This window comes from Emys orbicularis, chromosome 5 (assembly GCF_028017835.1).
Source record: "Emys orbicularis isolate rEmyOrb1 chromosome 5, rEmyOrb1.hap1, whole genome shotgun sequence".
NCBI lineage: Eukaryota > Metazoa > Chordata > Testudines > Emydidae > Emys > Emys orbicularis.
This window is the reverse complement of record NC_088687.1, coordinates 8,252,383-8,270,372: the sequence shown is the minus strand read 5'-3', so window position 1 is coordinate 8,270,372 and position 17,990 is coordinate 8,252,383. Positions and strand designations below refer to the sequence as shown.

The following is a 17,990-nucleotide window of genomic DNA, read 5'->3' as shown; positions in this document are numbered from 1 at the left end:
CCTTCAGTATAGCCATTAAGTAAACAAAAATACTAATGTGATCATAAAATACATGAAGATTCCTGAAGTGCTAAATAATATAATATCCTGGATGTTCTTCCAGTCAGGTATACTTGAATTGAATTTACATATTCAGGGCTAAACCCTGCAAATGCTGATACCTGTGGATAGCATCCCTCACAGATGTAGTATTATTATTAGGCAGCGTGGCTTAGTGGTTAAATCACTCACCTGCACTTGGAAAGCATAGGTTCCATCCCCAGCTCACCTGGATGACTTTGGGCAGTCCCTTCACCCCACTGTACCTCAGTTTCCCCATCTGTAACATGGGGATAATGATACTGGTCTCCTTTGGAAAGCACTTTGAGATCTACTGTTGAAAAGTGCTGTATAAAAGCTAGGGATTATCATTTATATTGCAGTAGTACCTAGTGACCAACCAAGAATGGGACCTCACTTTGATAGGCACAGTACAAATAGTTCTGTTGACTTCAGTGGAACAACTCCCATGACCTAAGCGACTTGAATCATAAGCCAAGATTTTTTTTTTAAATGGGTGCCTAAAGCCAACCTCCTGAGTCCATGGCCTGATTTAATCAATTGCTGGGTGCTGAGCACTTTTTGAGAATCTTGTCCAAGTTTGCAGAATCAAGCATTTATATTCTAACCACAGACCAGTCTGGTTTCTCAGTACTGGGGAATATGATTTGTGTTTGTCTTCCTCGTCCTGACATGCTTAGAAATAGATTTTGGCTTCTGGGCTCTGGACGCTTTGATTTAGGAGAATGACAAAACTGAGGTCCTGAAGATATGCAGTCTCGAGCAGTTTACTCCTAGGAGCGGGGACCATATAGAAAGGCAGCCTCCTTACAAATGAGCAGTACTACTGACACTGAGGAGTGCTAAAAGCATTGTTCTGCTGAGGCCTTCCCCTTTGTGCTCTTGAAAGCAGAAGAATGGTGCAAAGAGTAATGCTGCAGTGAATAATGTAAACAGATAAAGAGGCAGGTTGTGATCTGTGCAAATTCTTGCTTATCTGGTCCTTTGTGATACAGGTCTGTCGCATCTTAGGCGCATTTAACATGTGCGATTTCAGCTTTATGCGGTCGGCAAAAACAACAAAAAACAACAACATAAGAGAAAAATAACAATTTAAATACTGTTTCTGTAGTGCGGGCGATTCCGCCCGCCATTACACTCAATGTAATTTTGACTATACGCGATTTTCGCTTTAGGCGCTGACTGCGGAACGTAACCCCAGCGTAAGATGAGACAGACCTGTACTTTCATCTTTTCTTTTTGCTGCTAAAATAGTTTAAAGGGCAGAATTTTCAAAAGTTTTCAGCGTTGGCCTAACTGCTCACACCAAAGTCAATGGTAAAACTCCCATTGACAGGAGTAGGTAGACTACCCTTGGTATTTAAAGGCCCAATTCTGCCACTCTTACTCATATTGAGCAATACTTACTCCCATGTGTAAGTAAGCAGACTAATGCAACTGATTCTGTGAGTAAGTAACTCTTGATGTAATTAAGGGCACAAGTATCAGGTTTATCTAGGAAAGTATAATAAAATTATTTTTTAATACAAAAAAATTGTAAGCGAATGATTGGTGTTGGGTACATCTTCAAACTGATCTTTTTGTTTGTTTTAGAGTGTCAAATTTATTAGTAGAACATAGCCCCTTGGGAAGTGGCGCCTACAGATCCGTAGGTGAATGGCTGGAAGCCATCAAAATGGGACGGTACACAGAGATCTTCATGGAAAATGGATACAGTTCAATGGATGCCGTGGCTCAGGTGACCTTGGAGTGAGTAGTTTTCTGATCGTTTTCACCTGCTTTGTTGGAGTTGGGGAGAAGACACATTGATTTCAATGTAGTAGAGAGATCGGGGGGAGGGGAAAAGAAGAAGGGAAGCAATTAACTGTTGTGCACAGTCAGCAGTTTCCAAGGAAGCCTCATCTTTTAGAGCCTGTGTCGATGATAACAAATGCATGAGAGGGTTGAACTTACGGTCACTGTGCTTGCAGCCAATACCTTGGCTCCTTTACTGAAATAAATTTACACTTGAGTTTGAATAACTGACAAACCATTCTCTGGCATAATAGCAACGGGAGTATTATGGGTTGTTTTTTTAAAAAAAGTTCTGTTGCTGGCACAGTTTTCTACAAGTAAATACAGTGGGGCCAGAATGTCCTCTCGCTGACTGTGCTTTCACACTGGTGTGACTGGCTGCAGCGGAGTCCCTCCTCACTTACACCACTGCGAGTGGGGAGTCAGGCGCAGGAAGTGATGTCACAGTTTATGATTTTTACCTAGAAAAGATACAAATACATTTAGGTACAATTGATATGGCTGATTTTGCAACAGTGACAAACTGAGAACCATCAGTCAAATCTAGATCTGTGTAATAAATGCCCACAGCTGGATTCTGAGTTCTGAATCCTGGCGGTGTAAAGAGGTTTTAAATTGGCCGTAAATTACATTTAAACTGCCAGAGGCCTTAGCGTAAATAAGAATCAGGCCCAGAGTGTGCATGGAAAACATCCAGTTCAAAACAAAGCTGTTAGTAGGAGAATTAGGATCAGTTTGATCATTAATTGTACTTCTGTATCGTATATAATGTTGCAAGGACAACTCAGATCCTACACTATGGCCCAGCCCGAAGCTGGACTCCAGCAGGAGGTGTCGGCTTCTTCTGAGCGGCAGAACTCTATCTCCACCATGCAGAATTAGGCCCTGGGTGAACAGTTTGGGGGACCTTTTATGTGTGCATATGCATATACTTCTGAGATCAGCCTGATCGGCTCAGACTGAATCCACGGCACTAAAGTCATGTGGTAAATGCCTTAGGGCTATTGGTGAAGTGTGTGCTACTTTTTTCAATGGCGTGTACTGTTTGTGTAATGATGTCTATGCCTTATCCTGTCACTTATTCAAACTGAGCGTAGAGAGTGTGTTTCCAGCAGGATTAAACTGAAGTCAGGTTATCACAGATGTTGAATTAGAATGTAAAGGAATACGACCCCTTGTGATCCAGGGGTGTGTGCGTACGTACACACACACACACACTCTCTCTCTCCCTCTCCCTCTCCCTCTCTCTGCTGGCCAATATGCCTAATGCATCAATTTAAAATAAAATAAGAACCCTACTCTACCAGAACCTTAATGTGTTTCCTGCCCTGCAGCAGGGGAGTCGCTTTGTCACAGGAACTCAGTTTTGCTCAGTGGAATTCACCCCGCAGGGTACAAAATCCCCCCACAATGTAGGTAGGATTTTAACCCTCCATGAGAGTTAAAATAACATTAAAGAGCAGAGATCAAAATGTAGCAGCCTCTCTCCTCTCACTCAGGTCCTACTTGCCATGTCCACAGTCGTAACATTCCTCACTTACTACCCCTGCAATCTCGAACCCCAGTCCTGCAAGCACACTCCTGTTTAACTTCGTGCACTGACATCAGCGTCTTATTTATTTGATTATTTGTATTTCTGGAGCACCCTAGGAACCTCAGTCCAGGATCAGGTGCAGGGGGCGGGACTAGATGCCCTCCTGAGGTCCCTTTCAGCCTGACATTTCTATGCTTCTGTGATGATTTCGTTGTGCCCAGGGCCGCACAGACATAGATCAAAGACTCCAGTTCCTGCCCCGGAGAGCTCACAATCTACACAGCAGAGGGGACATGCCAAGAGCGCCAGACAGAAATCAGGTCGGGGAAGGATGACTAGAGTTGAGCAGAAAGGTGGAAGCTGCTAGGATTATTCCCAGTGCTTAAAGTTAAGCACATGCCTAAGACGTCCAGGTGTGGCGGTTTCCCCACTCACTAAACCCACAATCCCAAGATACCCGCTCTCACCGTCCCTGCCTTCTGCCACTCACCATGTTAAGTTCTTCCATATTTCCTTAAAATTGTGTCATATGAAATGGATGTAAAACCACATCCCACACTAGTTTGTATTTGCACCTAATCAGGGTTTAATTCATCAGAAATATTTGATCACTGCTACATGATTACGTGGTTATGGCCTACCCCAACGTCTATTAAAATGAAAGGGTAGATAGTTCTCCGCCCAACAGGAATTATTTGTAAATATAAAATCAACGAAGTAAATGAAGCCTGCCTATTTTTTCTTTGCTGAGCAGTGACCCCACTCTATGTTTCAGTCCTCCCCAAGTTCTCTGTGCTGTTTCCCCATGTCTTTTTCGCTTCTCCCCGCTGCATGTATGCTGCCAGCTTCTAAGACCGGATTTTGCATCCTTGAAGCCAATGGGAGTTTTGCAAAGACTTCACTGAGTGCAGGATCTACCCCTAGAGCTGATTAGAAGACATATTTCATTTTACATGAAATATGGCAAAGAAAGAGATTTTTAAAAAATTGTTTTGTGGAATTTTTCATCAAAAGCCTGCGACGTTTTCACTCGGGTGGAAATTTCCTCACAAAAATCTCATTGTGCCAAAATGTCATTATTTTCATGAAGAAAAGTTACAGCGGATCATTTTCACCCTGCTCCACCATTTGCCATCACAGGGTCACCACCTCCTACATGCTTTCCTCTCTACTCCTTACTGCACGTGGTGTTTTCCTGCTTATATCCATCCTTTCTCTTTGTGATTGCTGTCTCTCCTTTGATTTGATCCCTTTCCTCTCTTGTAGTTCCTTTTACCTCTTCTCCTTTATCTTTTTTCTCCCTTCCTCTTCTTTCACTCTGAGTTTGTTCCCTTTTTTTGCTTCCTTTCTTATCTCCACTTACCCCTCTTCCACTTTTCCTTTCCCCTCCTTCCTGCTTCTGGTTCCTCCTTGCCTTCCTCTACCAATCTCTTGCTGCTTCCCCAGCCTTTCCCCCTCCTGCTTCAGCTCCTCCATCCCTTGCCTCTGCCCTGCTCCACTTCACTGCTGCTGCAAGCAGAGGTGCCAGAAATTAACAAGATCGATGGAGCGCTGTTGCTTCAATGGATCTCACAGACACCTTGTTAAATTCATTAGCTGTTCTGCCAGTGCATGCACCATAGCAGCACGGGGCACAGAAGTAGAGGTTAGAAGAATGTGCCAGGGCATCAGACAGATGCAAACCAGCCCTGTCCAACCCCTGAGTAAAGAGCATCTGATGCTTCATGGATAACTCTGGAAAATGTTCCACTGTGGGCGGCAGCCTTTATCTCCAATATTCCTGTGTTTCTCTCTTCTCGTTCCCGAAAATGTTTACGTGAAAACAGGCCCTGTGGGTGAAATTCTCTTGTGCACCAAGATTTGCTCGCCACATGGAAGCTGGGGAAAACAATTGTGACCTGATCTGTCCCTCACTGAGTTTATAGCAAGCTTGGAAATGCTCTAAACTCTGCCCGCTGGTAACAGTATCCTAGGGCCCCGTACCAACCCTGTGTTGGGATGGGACAGTGTCAGGGCCTGTTGTCCCTTTACTAGCACTGCCACAATGGGTTTGAAATCCCTTCACAACCCCAGAGCAGTGCAAAGCGGCTGGAATCCCTGAGAGTATGGCAGATTTTTTAATTCTAATTTCCTGTGTTTGACTTTTTAAACTGAAAAGAAAGATCCATGTTCTATTTTGAAGTCGTGTTTTTGTAAATATCAGCTACTTGGCCATTCTTCCAAACTGTAATGATATATTTCAAACTATACCCACACTGCTCCTCCATATATTCTTTCAAGGCCCAGTGGTACAGCCCTTAAACCAGGGGTTCTCAAACTGGGGATCATGACCCCGCAGGGGGTCAGGAGATTATTACATGGGGGGTCGCGAGCTGTCAGTCTCCACCCCAAACACGGCTTCACCTCCAGTATTTATAATAGTGTTAAATATGTTTTTAAGTGTTTTTAATTTATAAGGGGGTCGCACTCCGAGGCTTGCTGTTTGAAAGGGGTCCCCAGTACAAAAATTTGAGAACCACTGCCTTAAACAAAACAACGAGCCCTTCCTCACGCATGTAATTCCAATGAAGTCAATGAGACTGTGTGCCTGATCGATTGCTAACCAATGTGAATAAGGCTTACACAACTGAGCCCTAAGAAATATCCATATAATGTACTCTTCATTAAAATCAATGGGGAGTTTCCTTTAAAATTGAGTGGCATACTATTTCTATGCTGTAGTTTCCATGAATCACATCATCAGCTGGTATAAATCAGTAAAGGTCCCGTGACTTCAGTGTAACTACACCAGTTTATGCCTGCTGAGGATCAGGCCCTATCAATGTATTTGTGTGAGCAAATAAAATGCAGGGAATCTAGGTGCTCCCACAGGTCAGGCTGGGTTCTGAGACAGCTTCTGCCATTGTACAATCTCATTTGACAGTTAGAACACAGGCTACCTTGGTTTGGTCAGATAATCTGCACTCAAGTCAATAGTGTTCCTGAGAAAATTATAACAGGCTAATTGGGAAAAAAAACAAAAAGAAAGCAAAACTCTGTGATACCCTTTATATATGTTAAAAACACAAATGGCCAGCTCCTCGGCTGATGTAAATTAGCAAATCTCCATTGACTTCAATAGTCCAAAATGAAAATTGTCAAAGACCGAGGTTAGATCCTCGGTTGGTGTAAACCAGCATTACTCCTTTGAAGTCAACAAAGCTAGGCTGAATGACACCAGCTGAGGATCTGAGCCACTGTTTCTCAAATAAGGAAAGAAATGCTTTTCTGGCTACTAATGTGAATCCATCCTATAATTCTATAGGTTCTTTAATTGCTATTAGGGAAAAAAATGAACCTGGGAACACACAGCATTCCTTATTGGTTAAAAAGGTTATTCTTTTTTTTTTCGTAAAAAGGGACAACAAAATATTTTGTACGGTGCAAATAAGAATTCAGGTTAAATGTTACATGTCATTGTCTATATAGGCAACTGTTCAATATATTCCAGAGCTGGGACTTGGGGGGATCAGGTGAAAACAAGATCATTTGAAAGTAGTTTTCATTTCCCAAATTGTACCAGTAAAACAGCCTTTAAAATACATGAGGTCTTCTCCAAACACTATATAAGACTGTAGATGCAAAATTCAACCTGTATGGCGACAGAGGTGGAGGTTAGATAGAAAGAGGAGAGCTGGACCATCCCGGCCCAGTAATACAGAATAATATAATTAATGTGAAATAAAGAGAACTGTTCTACATTCCACTGAAAAAAATATAAAGCCCCCTCAAAGACTATAGCCAAAATTTTTGAAAGTGACTAGTGAGTTTGGGTGCCCAACTAGAGTCATCTTAAAAGGGCCTGATTTTCAGAGAGCAGCTGCTCAGAGCTTTCTGAAAACTAGGCCTCTTTAAGACATCTCAAGTTGGACACCCAAAAATGGAGGCCCCAGAAATCACTGGTTACTTTTGAAAATCCTGTTCTGTCCTCTCACCAATCAAATAAAAATCCCAACGACCACTAATGGCAGGTTCAAATGAATGCACGTGTCCCAGAAATGACTCCCTGGTAGCAACAAATGGAAAATTAAAAATCAAAGGGCTAATGTGAATATCGCCCCAAGTCCTGAGCTCTGCCTGCTTAAGCAAAGACCTGAAAATGAATGTGTTCAAAGAGTGATGTCTACATTTAGTTCTAATTCTTGCAAAGGGATGAATCACCTTGTGAAAGGTGGAGCCTCACCCACCAGCCCCTGTTTCCATATGGATATCAGACTTGAAGGAAGCTGTGCGGATTGGAGAAGGCCTGCTCTTTAAACTTGTGGACCAGCTAGTGACTTTGAGTGTGTCTGGAGCTCTTTCATTACACAACAAGAATAACCTGACCAGGACAACACTCAAGAATAGATAGACCATGACTTGACTCTCAATCTGGCACTTGATCGGACCTATTACTAACGAAATGTGGACTACTATCCCATACCTTTTGAAAAACTTGTATTTACTGAATCTCAGGACTCCTGGGGGGGTTGTTATTAATTGAACAGCTATGAATATTTGTAATGATATGTGTTGTGTTGCTTTGCATTGTAATTTTTCTTATAAAATAAAATAAATTATTTATTATTTTTTTTTAAATAATTTGAATGACGAATATTCAAGGATTCACCTGCTCCTGCTGCTTATTCTTACCCTAAAGCCCCAATCCTCAGTTTGTGACATCACGATTCTTTCCAGAGGAACAAGCTCTGACCTTGTGATGATGCAGGAAGGGAATAATGAACAAGAGCAGATGAACTCTTAAAAAACAAAGATGCTTATTTCATTCACAAGTCTCTAGTAAGTGGGTGCCTAATTCCCTTAGTATCCTCTGAAAATCCCAGCCTAAGGAACCAATCCATACACTCTCACTCAAGTTGAGTGGTACCTGGAGCAGTCCCATTGATTTCCATAGGACTAAGGTACCACACAGCCTGAGTAAGAGTGGCAGAAGCTGGCCCTGAAATGGGAAATGGAAAACAGCTGACCTATGCGGCTAGGTTGTGAGATGCTGCGTGCTGAACATTTCTGGAAATCTGCCTTCTTTACTTAGTTGCTTAAATGGAAGCTCAGCTCTTTTGCCCTGAATTTGAAAATCTGGTCCATGATGTATAAGCAGAACTGTCGCTAAATAAAGTGTTTTAAAGATGTTTCTTGCCCAATCTTTAAGGCTAAGAATTCGGTTAATGGAAGTATAAGCTATAGCACAGTGAAAGAGACCACCACGTTGTCCCGAACTATGTTTGGAGCTGGGCTTTCAGGACAGTCCCTATTCCTGAAGCACATGCCAACTGTGGTGTTGTAAGGAATGAGCTCCAGGGAAAGAGCTAAGGACAAAAGAGCAATTTTCGCTCTGATTTCCTTGGCTTTGGTCTGTTGACGTCAGGTCATTAACACGGCTGTAGCACACAGCTTTGAACTCATGTTTGTTTTCATTTTCAACTATAGGCCAAGGAAAGGAAAGGAAGAAGGAGAGAACTCTTAGCACTGTAGACATGGCTGTAGACTCCGGGGCACCTATTTTAACAAATGGAGGCTCAGGGCTTTTGCTCTTGCACAGATGCACCCGCAATCCCCAGGATCCTGTGTGCCATTCCTGCACACAAGGGAATAACTTGACTTGCAAATGGTTAGGCGGCCATTTTTACACATGCAATTGCCTGATGCCTGTGCCCGGTGGTGGGCGCCTGGGTGAGTAGGGGAGAAGGTGAGGTACCTTTTAAAGATTTGGGGAAATCTTTTCAAAAATGACTCAGTCCCATTGTCAAAAGCAACTTAGACCCTTAGGAACTCGGAAGGGCCTAACTCATTTATGAAAATGGGACTTTTAGGGTAGGTCTACACTGCAATAAAAAACCTGCGGCACCGAGTCTCAGAACCCAGGTCAATTGACTCAGACTCATGGGGCTTGTGCTGCAGGGCTAAAAAATGCCATCTAGAAGTTCACACTCAGGCTGGAGCCCAGGCGCAAGTCCCTGCTCCCCACAGGGGTTCAGATCCTAGACTTCAGCCTGAGCCTGAACATCTACATGGCAACTTTTAGCCCCCAAGCCAGCTGACCCAGGCCAGCCTCAGCTGTGCCACAGGTCTTGTATCGCACTGTAGAGATACCTCTAGGCTTTTTAGGGCTTGTCTATACTTTAAACGCTACGCCACTGTAGCGCTCCAGTGTAGACAAAGGATTCTCCTGTCGGCGTAGGTAATCCACTTCCCAGAAAGGTGGTAGCTAAATCAATGGAAGAATTCTTCTGTCAACCCAGGGTTGTCTACACTGGAGGTTATGTCGATATAGATATGTCTCACAGGGGTGTGGATTTTTCACATTCCTGAAAGACGTAACTATAGTGATGTAAGTTCCTAGTGTAGACCAACCCTTAGATGTTTTTGAGAATGTCACCACTTTCCTTGTAATGTACAAGGCAACATTAAATAAGGCACAGATGTTCTTCTTCGAGTGATGGTCCCTATTGTATTCCACTGAGGGTTTATGCATGTACACCATGCGTCCGGAGCTGGAGAATTTGAAAGTAGTGGTGTCTGTTGGTCTGCACATGAGCCCTTGCTTCACCTCATTGTTTCGTCCGAGGTAATAAAGGGCGGGGCGGACTGACTGCATCTCCAGTTCCTTCTCACTGATGCATGGTCCAAGTCGGAGCTGCTAGTGTCCTCTTGTCTCTGACAAACCCAGTTTATAGTTAGTTTTCTAGTTTTTGCTGTTTTTAAAATAGTTTAGTTTTTAGTAGTAGTTTTAGTAGAAGGGAGGCCGTTGGGGAATCTGTTTACTAGTTCCCCCTGGGGTCAGAGTTTCTTTTCTCCCCCCCCCCCCCAATTCCTTCCTGGTGTAAGCAGTAATGGAATGGTGCAGACAGCAACACCCACACTCCACCCCATCGGATAAGGAGGGCAAACGCTTAGACTTTCTGGGATGCAAGGTCTTCCCTCTAAACTTCAATTTTGAATTTCAAACTACCAGGCCTTGCTGGCCAAATATGACTTCCTCAACTACAGAAAGTTGGAGGACTTTACTGAAAAGCTGCCTCAGCAAGATCAAATGTGTTTCCAATCTATCCTGGAGGAGGGCAAACTGGTGGCAAACCACTGCAGTCGGCTGTAGATGCTGCGGATACCTAGTTGTGCTCTATAGCCATGGGCATTGTCATGCAGAGGGAATCCTGGCTGCCCTCATCCCGTTTCCCCATAGAGGTGCAAAATACCATTGAGGATCTCCCTTTCGATCATAGAATCATAGAATATCAGGGTTGGAAGGGACCTCAGGAGGTCATCTAGTCCAACCCCCTGCTCAAAGCAGGACCAATCCCCAACTAAATCATCGCAGCCAGGGCTTTGTCAAGCCTGACCTTAAAAACCTCTAAGGAAGGAGATTCCACCACCTCCCTAGGTAACCCATTCCAGTGCTTCACCATCCTCCTAGTGAAAAAAGTTTTTCCTAATATCCAACCTAGACCTCCCTCACTGCAACTTGAGACCATTACTTCTTGTTCTGTCATCTGGTACCACTGAGAACAGTCTAGATCCATCCTCTTTGGAACCCCCTTTCAGGTAGTTGAAAGCAGCTATCAAAGCCCCCCCCCATTCTTCTCTTCTGCAGACTAAACAATCCCAGTTCCCTCAACCTCTCCTCATAAGTCATGTGCTCCAGCCTCCTAATCATTTTTGTTGCCCTCAGCTGGACTCTTTCCAATTTTTCCACATCCTTCTTGTAGTATGGGGCCCAAAACTGGATATGAGTCGCACCTGTTTAATCTGAAGACCCATGATTCCTTCCACTCCCTCAAGGATTTCAGAGCCACACTTCAATTGCTGGGTAACCATACATCTGCATCCAAGTAGAAATTCTACCACATGCCACCTACTCAGCGGTTCAGGACTCTGCAGTTCTTCCATCAAATACCATACGCATCTCCTCATAAGTGCTGAAAGACCCAACAATCCCGCCCTCCAGACTCCCCTTCACAGTCTTCATCATCTCATGTTAAATCCTCTCAGAAACAATATTTCTGAAAACTGCTAGAAAGCCATCAACCACCGTGCAACAAACACATGCAACAAACACTGCCATGCAACGAACACATCCCCTTTGGGGGTCACCTAGCTCTCCTTTTACCAGCTTCGAGAGCAATAACAATGGACAAGAGGGTCCTGGATATCATCCACTATGGCTAAACAATCAAGTTCACCACGCTACCTCGTCCACATCCCCTACCCCAATCCCTTTTCAGGGACCACTCTCATGGCAGCATCTTTGCTCTAGAAGTAGATTCCTTACTACAAAGGGGAGCGATAGAGTGTGTTCCTCCAGCTATCAGGGAAGAGGGTTTTATTCGACTTACTTCCGGGTACCCAAGAAGAAGGGCAGGTGGAGACCAATCCTGGATCTACCATCATCTCAACCGCTTCATCCACAACCCCAACTTTCATATAGTCACTTTAGAGGCCATCATACCATCACTAGAAAAAAGGCATATGGTTTATGACTCTCAATATGTGGGCCACCTGTTTTCATATAGACATACATCCAACCCACAAAAGATTCCTGAGATTCATGGTGGGTCCTTAGCATTTTCGGTACAGGGTCCTTTTGGACTCACTACTGCTCACCGGGTTTTCAACAAAGTTTTCTCTTTAGTGGCAGTTCACCTCAGGCACTCCAGGGTATTTATTTTTCCCTATCTCAACGACTGGCTACTAGCAGCGTGATCCAGACAAAACTCGAATCTGGACCTCCATGTTGCTCAGTTTCCTTTCTTTCCTGGGAGTCAAATGTCGAAAAATCAACTTTGATTCCCACACAGTCCTTGGACTTCATAGGAGCCTCCATCAGTTCAGTCACAGCCTGAGCTTACCTATCAAGGGACATATTCCAGACTCTGCAGGAACTCGTTGACCAAGTAGTCAACAGTCTGTCCCAGTCAGGACTTGCTAATCCCTCCTTGACCACATAGCAGCCTGCACATACATCAGCGCCTTCGCTCACCTCCAACTTCACTGCCTACAGATGGCTCGAGCATGTTTACTCACCCATGCGATGTGCCATGGACCTTATGCTGTCAGTCACTCCATGAGGTGCTCTCTTCCCGCCAGTAGTGGACCCCAGCACGTCTGTACAGGGATCCCCTTCCTCCCATCCTCCCAGGACAGGACAATCCTCATGGATACACCCCCAAGGATCGGGAGCGCACATGGGAGACCACATAATGCAAGGGACATGGACCCCTCGGGATTCCAGGATGTGCATCAACATTCTGGAACTCTGGGTGGGCTGAATATGTCAAGCATTTCTCCCATCCATTTGCTCCTGTCATGTTTTTAGGAAGTTGGACAACACTACCACCATTTATTACATCAACAAACAAGTGGGCACAAGGTTGACTACTCTATGTGCAGAAGCAGTCAATCTCTGGGATTGGTGCATTGCCCATAAAAGCCTGTTGTCGGCAACCTATTTTTCAGGGACTCACAATGTGATTGCAGTCTCTCTCAGCAGATTTGTCGCCACTCGGGAGCTTTCATGACTCCATGCTAAATGACTTCTTCAGCTAATGGGGGTCTCCAACCAGAGACCAACCAACTGATTTAGTTGGGAATTGGTCCTGCTTTGAGCAAGGGGTTGGACTAGATGACCTCCTGAGGTCCCTTCCAACCCTGATATTCTATGATTCTATGATTCTATACCATGTCAACAACAAATGCAGTACATACTGCTAAAGGCGGGGTGTCAGTATCCATTCTCAAGGTGATGCCTTCATCTTCCATTGGTCGGACCAGATCAACTATGCCTTCCCTCCTCTTCTACTGCTCCCACAAGTCCTCCACAAGAACAGGTGGCAGAGAGCCACAGTTCTTCTGATCACCCCTTTCTGGCCGCTCCAGTTTTGGTTTCCCAACCTTCTTCACATGTCGGCCCATCCCCCACTACCCCACCCGCTTTCCAGGAGCTGCTCATGCAGCACAACAGCAAGATCAGACATCCCAATGCACAGATGCTTCACCTCAGAGCTTGGTATTTGGATGGGCATCTTCTCTAGAACGAGAGTATTCATCGGCAGTGCAAGACATCCTTTCAAGCTGCAGGAAAGAGACAAGTCAAGAATCCCTATTGGGCCAAGTGGAAACACATCACTTCCTGGGCCCAGCAGAAAGGGCTTTCCCCCGAGGAAGTGAACATTCCTCTTCTTTTGGACTACCTCCTGTCCTGGAAGACATCAGGGCTCTCCCTCAATTCTCTCAAGCTCCACATAGCAGCCATCAGTGCCTTCCACTCTCCCATGGAAGGACACTCCATATTTACACATCTGTTGACTACCATGTTTTGGAAAGGTCTCCTCAGGACTTTCTCACCCATACCACCTTTCACTCCCCAGTGGGACCTCAACCTCGTTCTATCAGCATTAATGAAACAAAGTAGAGCCTCTGGCTTCATGCTCTATGTACCTCCTTTCCATGAAAGTCACCTTCCTACTGGCTATTACTTTGGCAAGAGGGGTAGGTGAACTTGGGGCCATGATGGCAGATTCCCCTTTCACCATGTTTCATAAGGACAAAGTCTCCCTGCGCCTACACCCCAAGTTTCTACCAAAGGTCATATCCTGGTTTCATGTCAACCAACCCATACACTTATCTGCTTTCTTTCCAAAGTCTCACGCCTCAGTGGAGGAGCAACGCCTTCTGTCTGCAGGGCCTTGGACTTCTACCTTTAGAGGACGAAACCAATCAGGAAGTCCCCTAGACTATTGATCGCTGTACCTGAGAAGATTAAGGGACAGGCAATCTCCACATAGAGGATTTCCAAATGGATTTCGGGGTGTATTACACTCTACCAGTTGTCAGAACTGCACCTACCCCTTGGAGTGAGAGCACATTCTGCAAGAGCCCAGGCATCGACTACAGCCACCCTCCACAATGTCTTGTTTCCAGACATATCCAGAGCAGCCATGTAGTGTTCGGTGAATACCTTTGCTTCACACTATGCCTTGGTGCAGAACTCTGCAACAGATCCCTCATTTGGCTGGCTGTTCTCCGTTCAACTGTTTCATCCTCTTCCTCACACTTTTCTCTAAATTAGGTACTGCTTGTCAGTCACCTCAGTGGAATACAATAGGGACCATCATTCGAAGAAGAAGAGGAAGTTACTTACCTGTAACTGGAGGTTCTTCCAAGATGTGTGGTCCCTATCTGTAGTCCAGTCCCACCCTCCTTCCCCTCTGCTGTAGATCTGTTTGATTTGCAGTGGAGAAGGAACCGTAGATGTGGTCAGTCCACCCTGCCCTTTATCGGCTCAGATGGAACCATGAGGTGAAGAAAGGGCATGTGCGCGGACTAACGGACACGACTATTTTCAAATTCTCTGGCACTGGATGCATGGGCACATGCATAAACCCTCTGTGGAATACAGATAGGGACTACACATCCCTCCAGTTACAGGTAAGTAACCCTTCTCTTCCCCTGCTCTGCCTTACTGCTGCCCTTCTTTATAACCTTTCAGATAGCTAGCACCCACTGGGGCACTAGGAAGGAAAACTTCCATGGAGCTAGGGTGATTTGTAAAGATGAGCATGGACTGCTTTCCCAGAGGGCTTGTGGCAGATGGAGAAGCACCATGACATCTCTCCCCTACGCAGAACCATCCACAATTATGTCCAATGGCTTCATATATAGCAGGATCAGGACCCTTCACTCCAATATTTGATTAATACAGTAGATCCCCTGGTGACAGCTTATACACCGAAACTGGAAACTTCTGTATTTTTCCCAATCTCTCTCTCTCTTTTTAATGAAGAGGTATATTGAGTTATGGAGGATATGTTATGGCAAGGGAAAAGAGCAGGGTAGTAAGTATCAAAAATTCTGGACTGGCTTTGGGAAGAGGAAACCAACTGCTACTCTAGTTTATGAGGGAGTTTTAATATTGGATTAATAGAATTGCATATGGAATGCAAACACCCACTAGCGTTTCAGGCTGGCTGGTCTGCATTGTATGGCTGGAGCAGAGTGATACCATCAGAGAAACTATGAATGTATTAAATATTTGGGGCCAGGTTTTCAGAAAAGCTAAGCTCCCATTTTAGTTACTTTAAGTGAAGGGTCTGGATTTTCAAATGCGCTCGTCCCCCAACAGTTCCCACTGAAAAAAAAATGGGGGGAGGGTTTTGAGCCTTTTTAAAAATCTGAACCTACCATCCTATTTCTGGTGTACATTACCAGCTGTGCTGTGTACTGAAAATAAATCACCTATTGCAATGGCATTCCCACCTGTTCCTTCATTATTAAGATTGCTGTGTCACTTGCTGAACCGTTTTCACAATTCAGTGGAGGCCGAAATGAAAGGTCTGTCTCAGAAAAAGTGAGACACTTTTGCAGCCATTAAAAGTCCTTTGTTCCAAATAACGAGCATGCAGTTGTGGTTCCCTGACCTCTGTCGCACACAGGTTGTTACTTCCTTTATGCATCTCATGCACCAGCTGAAAGGTGGCAGTGTAGCTAAACAAAGCAGGCTTGTTCCAACTCAAAAGGCTGAAAATTTGTCAGTCTGTGGAGGACAGATCTAGCTTTCCCTCCCCTTGGACAGGATTACTTGTTAAAATACCCAAGTCAGCCCTGTTCGTTTTGTATACAAAACAGTTTTTGAGATACAGTCTGATTATTGAACACAGAATCCCTAGGGGCAGATTTTCAAAATAACTCAGCTCCCATTTAGGCACCAGAAGGAAGCAGCCAGATTTTGGGACCTGCTGGGTGCTGAGCAGTTTGGAGAAACTGGCCCCCACAGTGATCAGTATTCTTCTCGAGGGGAGGGATTTTCAGAAGTTCCTGAGCACAAGTCCCAATGATTTTCAGTGCTCCTAAATTACTTGGGCACTTTCGAAAATCCCACCCAATGTGCTCATGAAACTCCCATTGGCATCAATTGGAGTTATGTACATGTAGGAAAAAGGAGATTAGAACCCTTATATTGTAAAAATTGATACATTAATTACTCCAGACCTGATTTAGAAGGCACTTCACAGGTGGAATTCTAGAGTTCCTCGCGTAGGAAGGCTTCAGGACAGGGGCCCTCATCCCTTCATAATCATTGATAAGTATTCTAACAATCATGTCATCTTATGTCAGAAACATAAATACACAAGACTGGATCCTTCCCTCCCAAAACATTAGCATAAATAATAGCCCTAAAGCCATATTATGGCATATTTTTTACAGCAAAATTCCCCATTCAAATTGTTCTTAAGAAAATATGAAGTCCTAATAGGATTTTTAATATTTAATTCACTTTTAGGTAAAAGAGCACTTTCTTCTGCTTAACGCTGGCACCTACTGGTGGAGACAAGCAACACAATCTTTATACATACTACAGAATTTCCCAAGAATCAAGCATGGTTCATTCAACAGCCTCCAACCCAATAAACTGCCAGCAGATTATCTTGAGTCTTGTAGTTTGTATCCACATAACCCATTAAGATAATTACACTGAGCCCCAAAAGTCTGTCACCCAGAGTGGGAGGTGTTTCTCAAGGACTGGGAAGTCTGAACTGGACATCCCTAGGGTGCTGAATTGCTCCTGTGGTATAAATGAACCCACTTGGGGTTTGGCTAATACACGTATCAAGCAAAACAGCTTGATTAAGAGGCTGATTTTCATACTAGTGTAGCCCCCAGCACTCTCACTGCAACCAGACATTTCTGTATGTGTTTGATAAAAGGAATAAAGCTTTGGCTCTCCAATCTGATGAGAAAATTAAAGCCAGAGGCTATGCCATCATTTTGATGTATTCACTGTAATCTGCTCAGAACATCAGCCGAAGGAAATAGTTTCGTCTGGTGCGACGTTCAAATCAGATGTTTCACATTTACACAGTTCGGTCCAACATTTTCAGAATGAGGAGATCAAAGTTTGGCTCCCAGCTCCTTATTTAAGCTCTGGCCTGTTATATGTTCCTGGCAAATTACTTCACTTCTCAGGGCCTGAGATTTCCCCATCTGTTTTTTTTTTTTTAAAAAGGATAATGATACCACCTTTGTAAAGCAGTCTGAGATCCATGTACGGTAAGCGTGAGGTGTTAGTATCACTATCCATTTACAGCACCTAAAAGTTCTTAAATACTGAGATCTGCCCACAGTAATCTAGAGAACCTACATGTGCTTTCTCCACACAGGGATTTGAGGCGGCTTGGAGTGACACTTGTTGGTCACCAGAAGAAGATAATGAGCAGCCTTCAAGAGATGAAGGTCCAGTTGGTGAATGGGATGGTGCCATTGTAACTTGGTTTTAAAGTCACTTTCTCAAGTGATTGACCCTGCACTTTGTAAACTAGCCCTGAGATTTATTATAAGAAAAAAAAAGGGAAAGTCGGTTATTTCTATAACTGAAGGACATTGGCTGGCCTCTGCCACATAATTTATAATCAGTGTTTGACTAAAATTTTCCTTTCCTTCCTATTTGTGTCTTCATATTCCTGAAGTAAATGTAACATGCATGGAAATGGATCTACTGTACATGAGGTTAACCATTTTCTTATGCTTCAGCAACAACAAGAAAAAGCCTTCCCGCCACACTTTGTCTGTACAT

At 44.1% G+C, this 17,990-nt stretch overlaps 1 protein-coding gene across 5 annotated transcripts in view; it reads left to right on the top strand.

Moving 5' to 3' along the window:
- The window catches only part of EPHA5 (EPH receptor A5), a 309,701-nt gene extending 292,018 nt beyond the window's left edge, over positions 1–17,683 (top strand). For 4 of the 5 annotated variants that reach the window (XM_065404779.1, XM_065404782.1, XM_065404780.1 and 1 more), the window contains 2 exons: positions 1,654–1,809; positions 17,578–17,683. In XM_065404779.1, coding sequence (XP_065260851.1) covers positions 1,654–1,809; positions 17,578–17,683 — 262 coding nt within the window. Of the gene's footprint in view, positions 1–1,653; positions 1,810–7,560; positions 7,685–17,577 lie in introns of those variants that run through there. The other variant, XM_065404778.1, reaches the window with a different exon arrangement.
- The last annotated feature ends 307 nt before the right edge of the window (positions 17,684–17,990 follow it).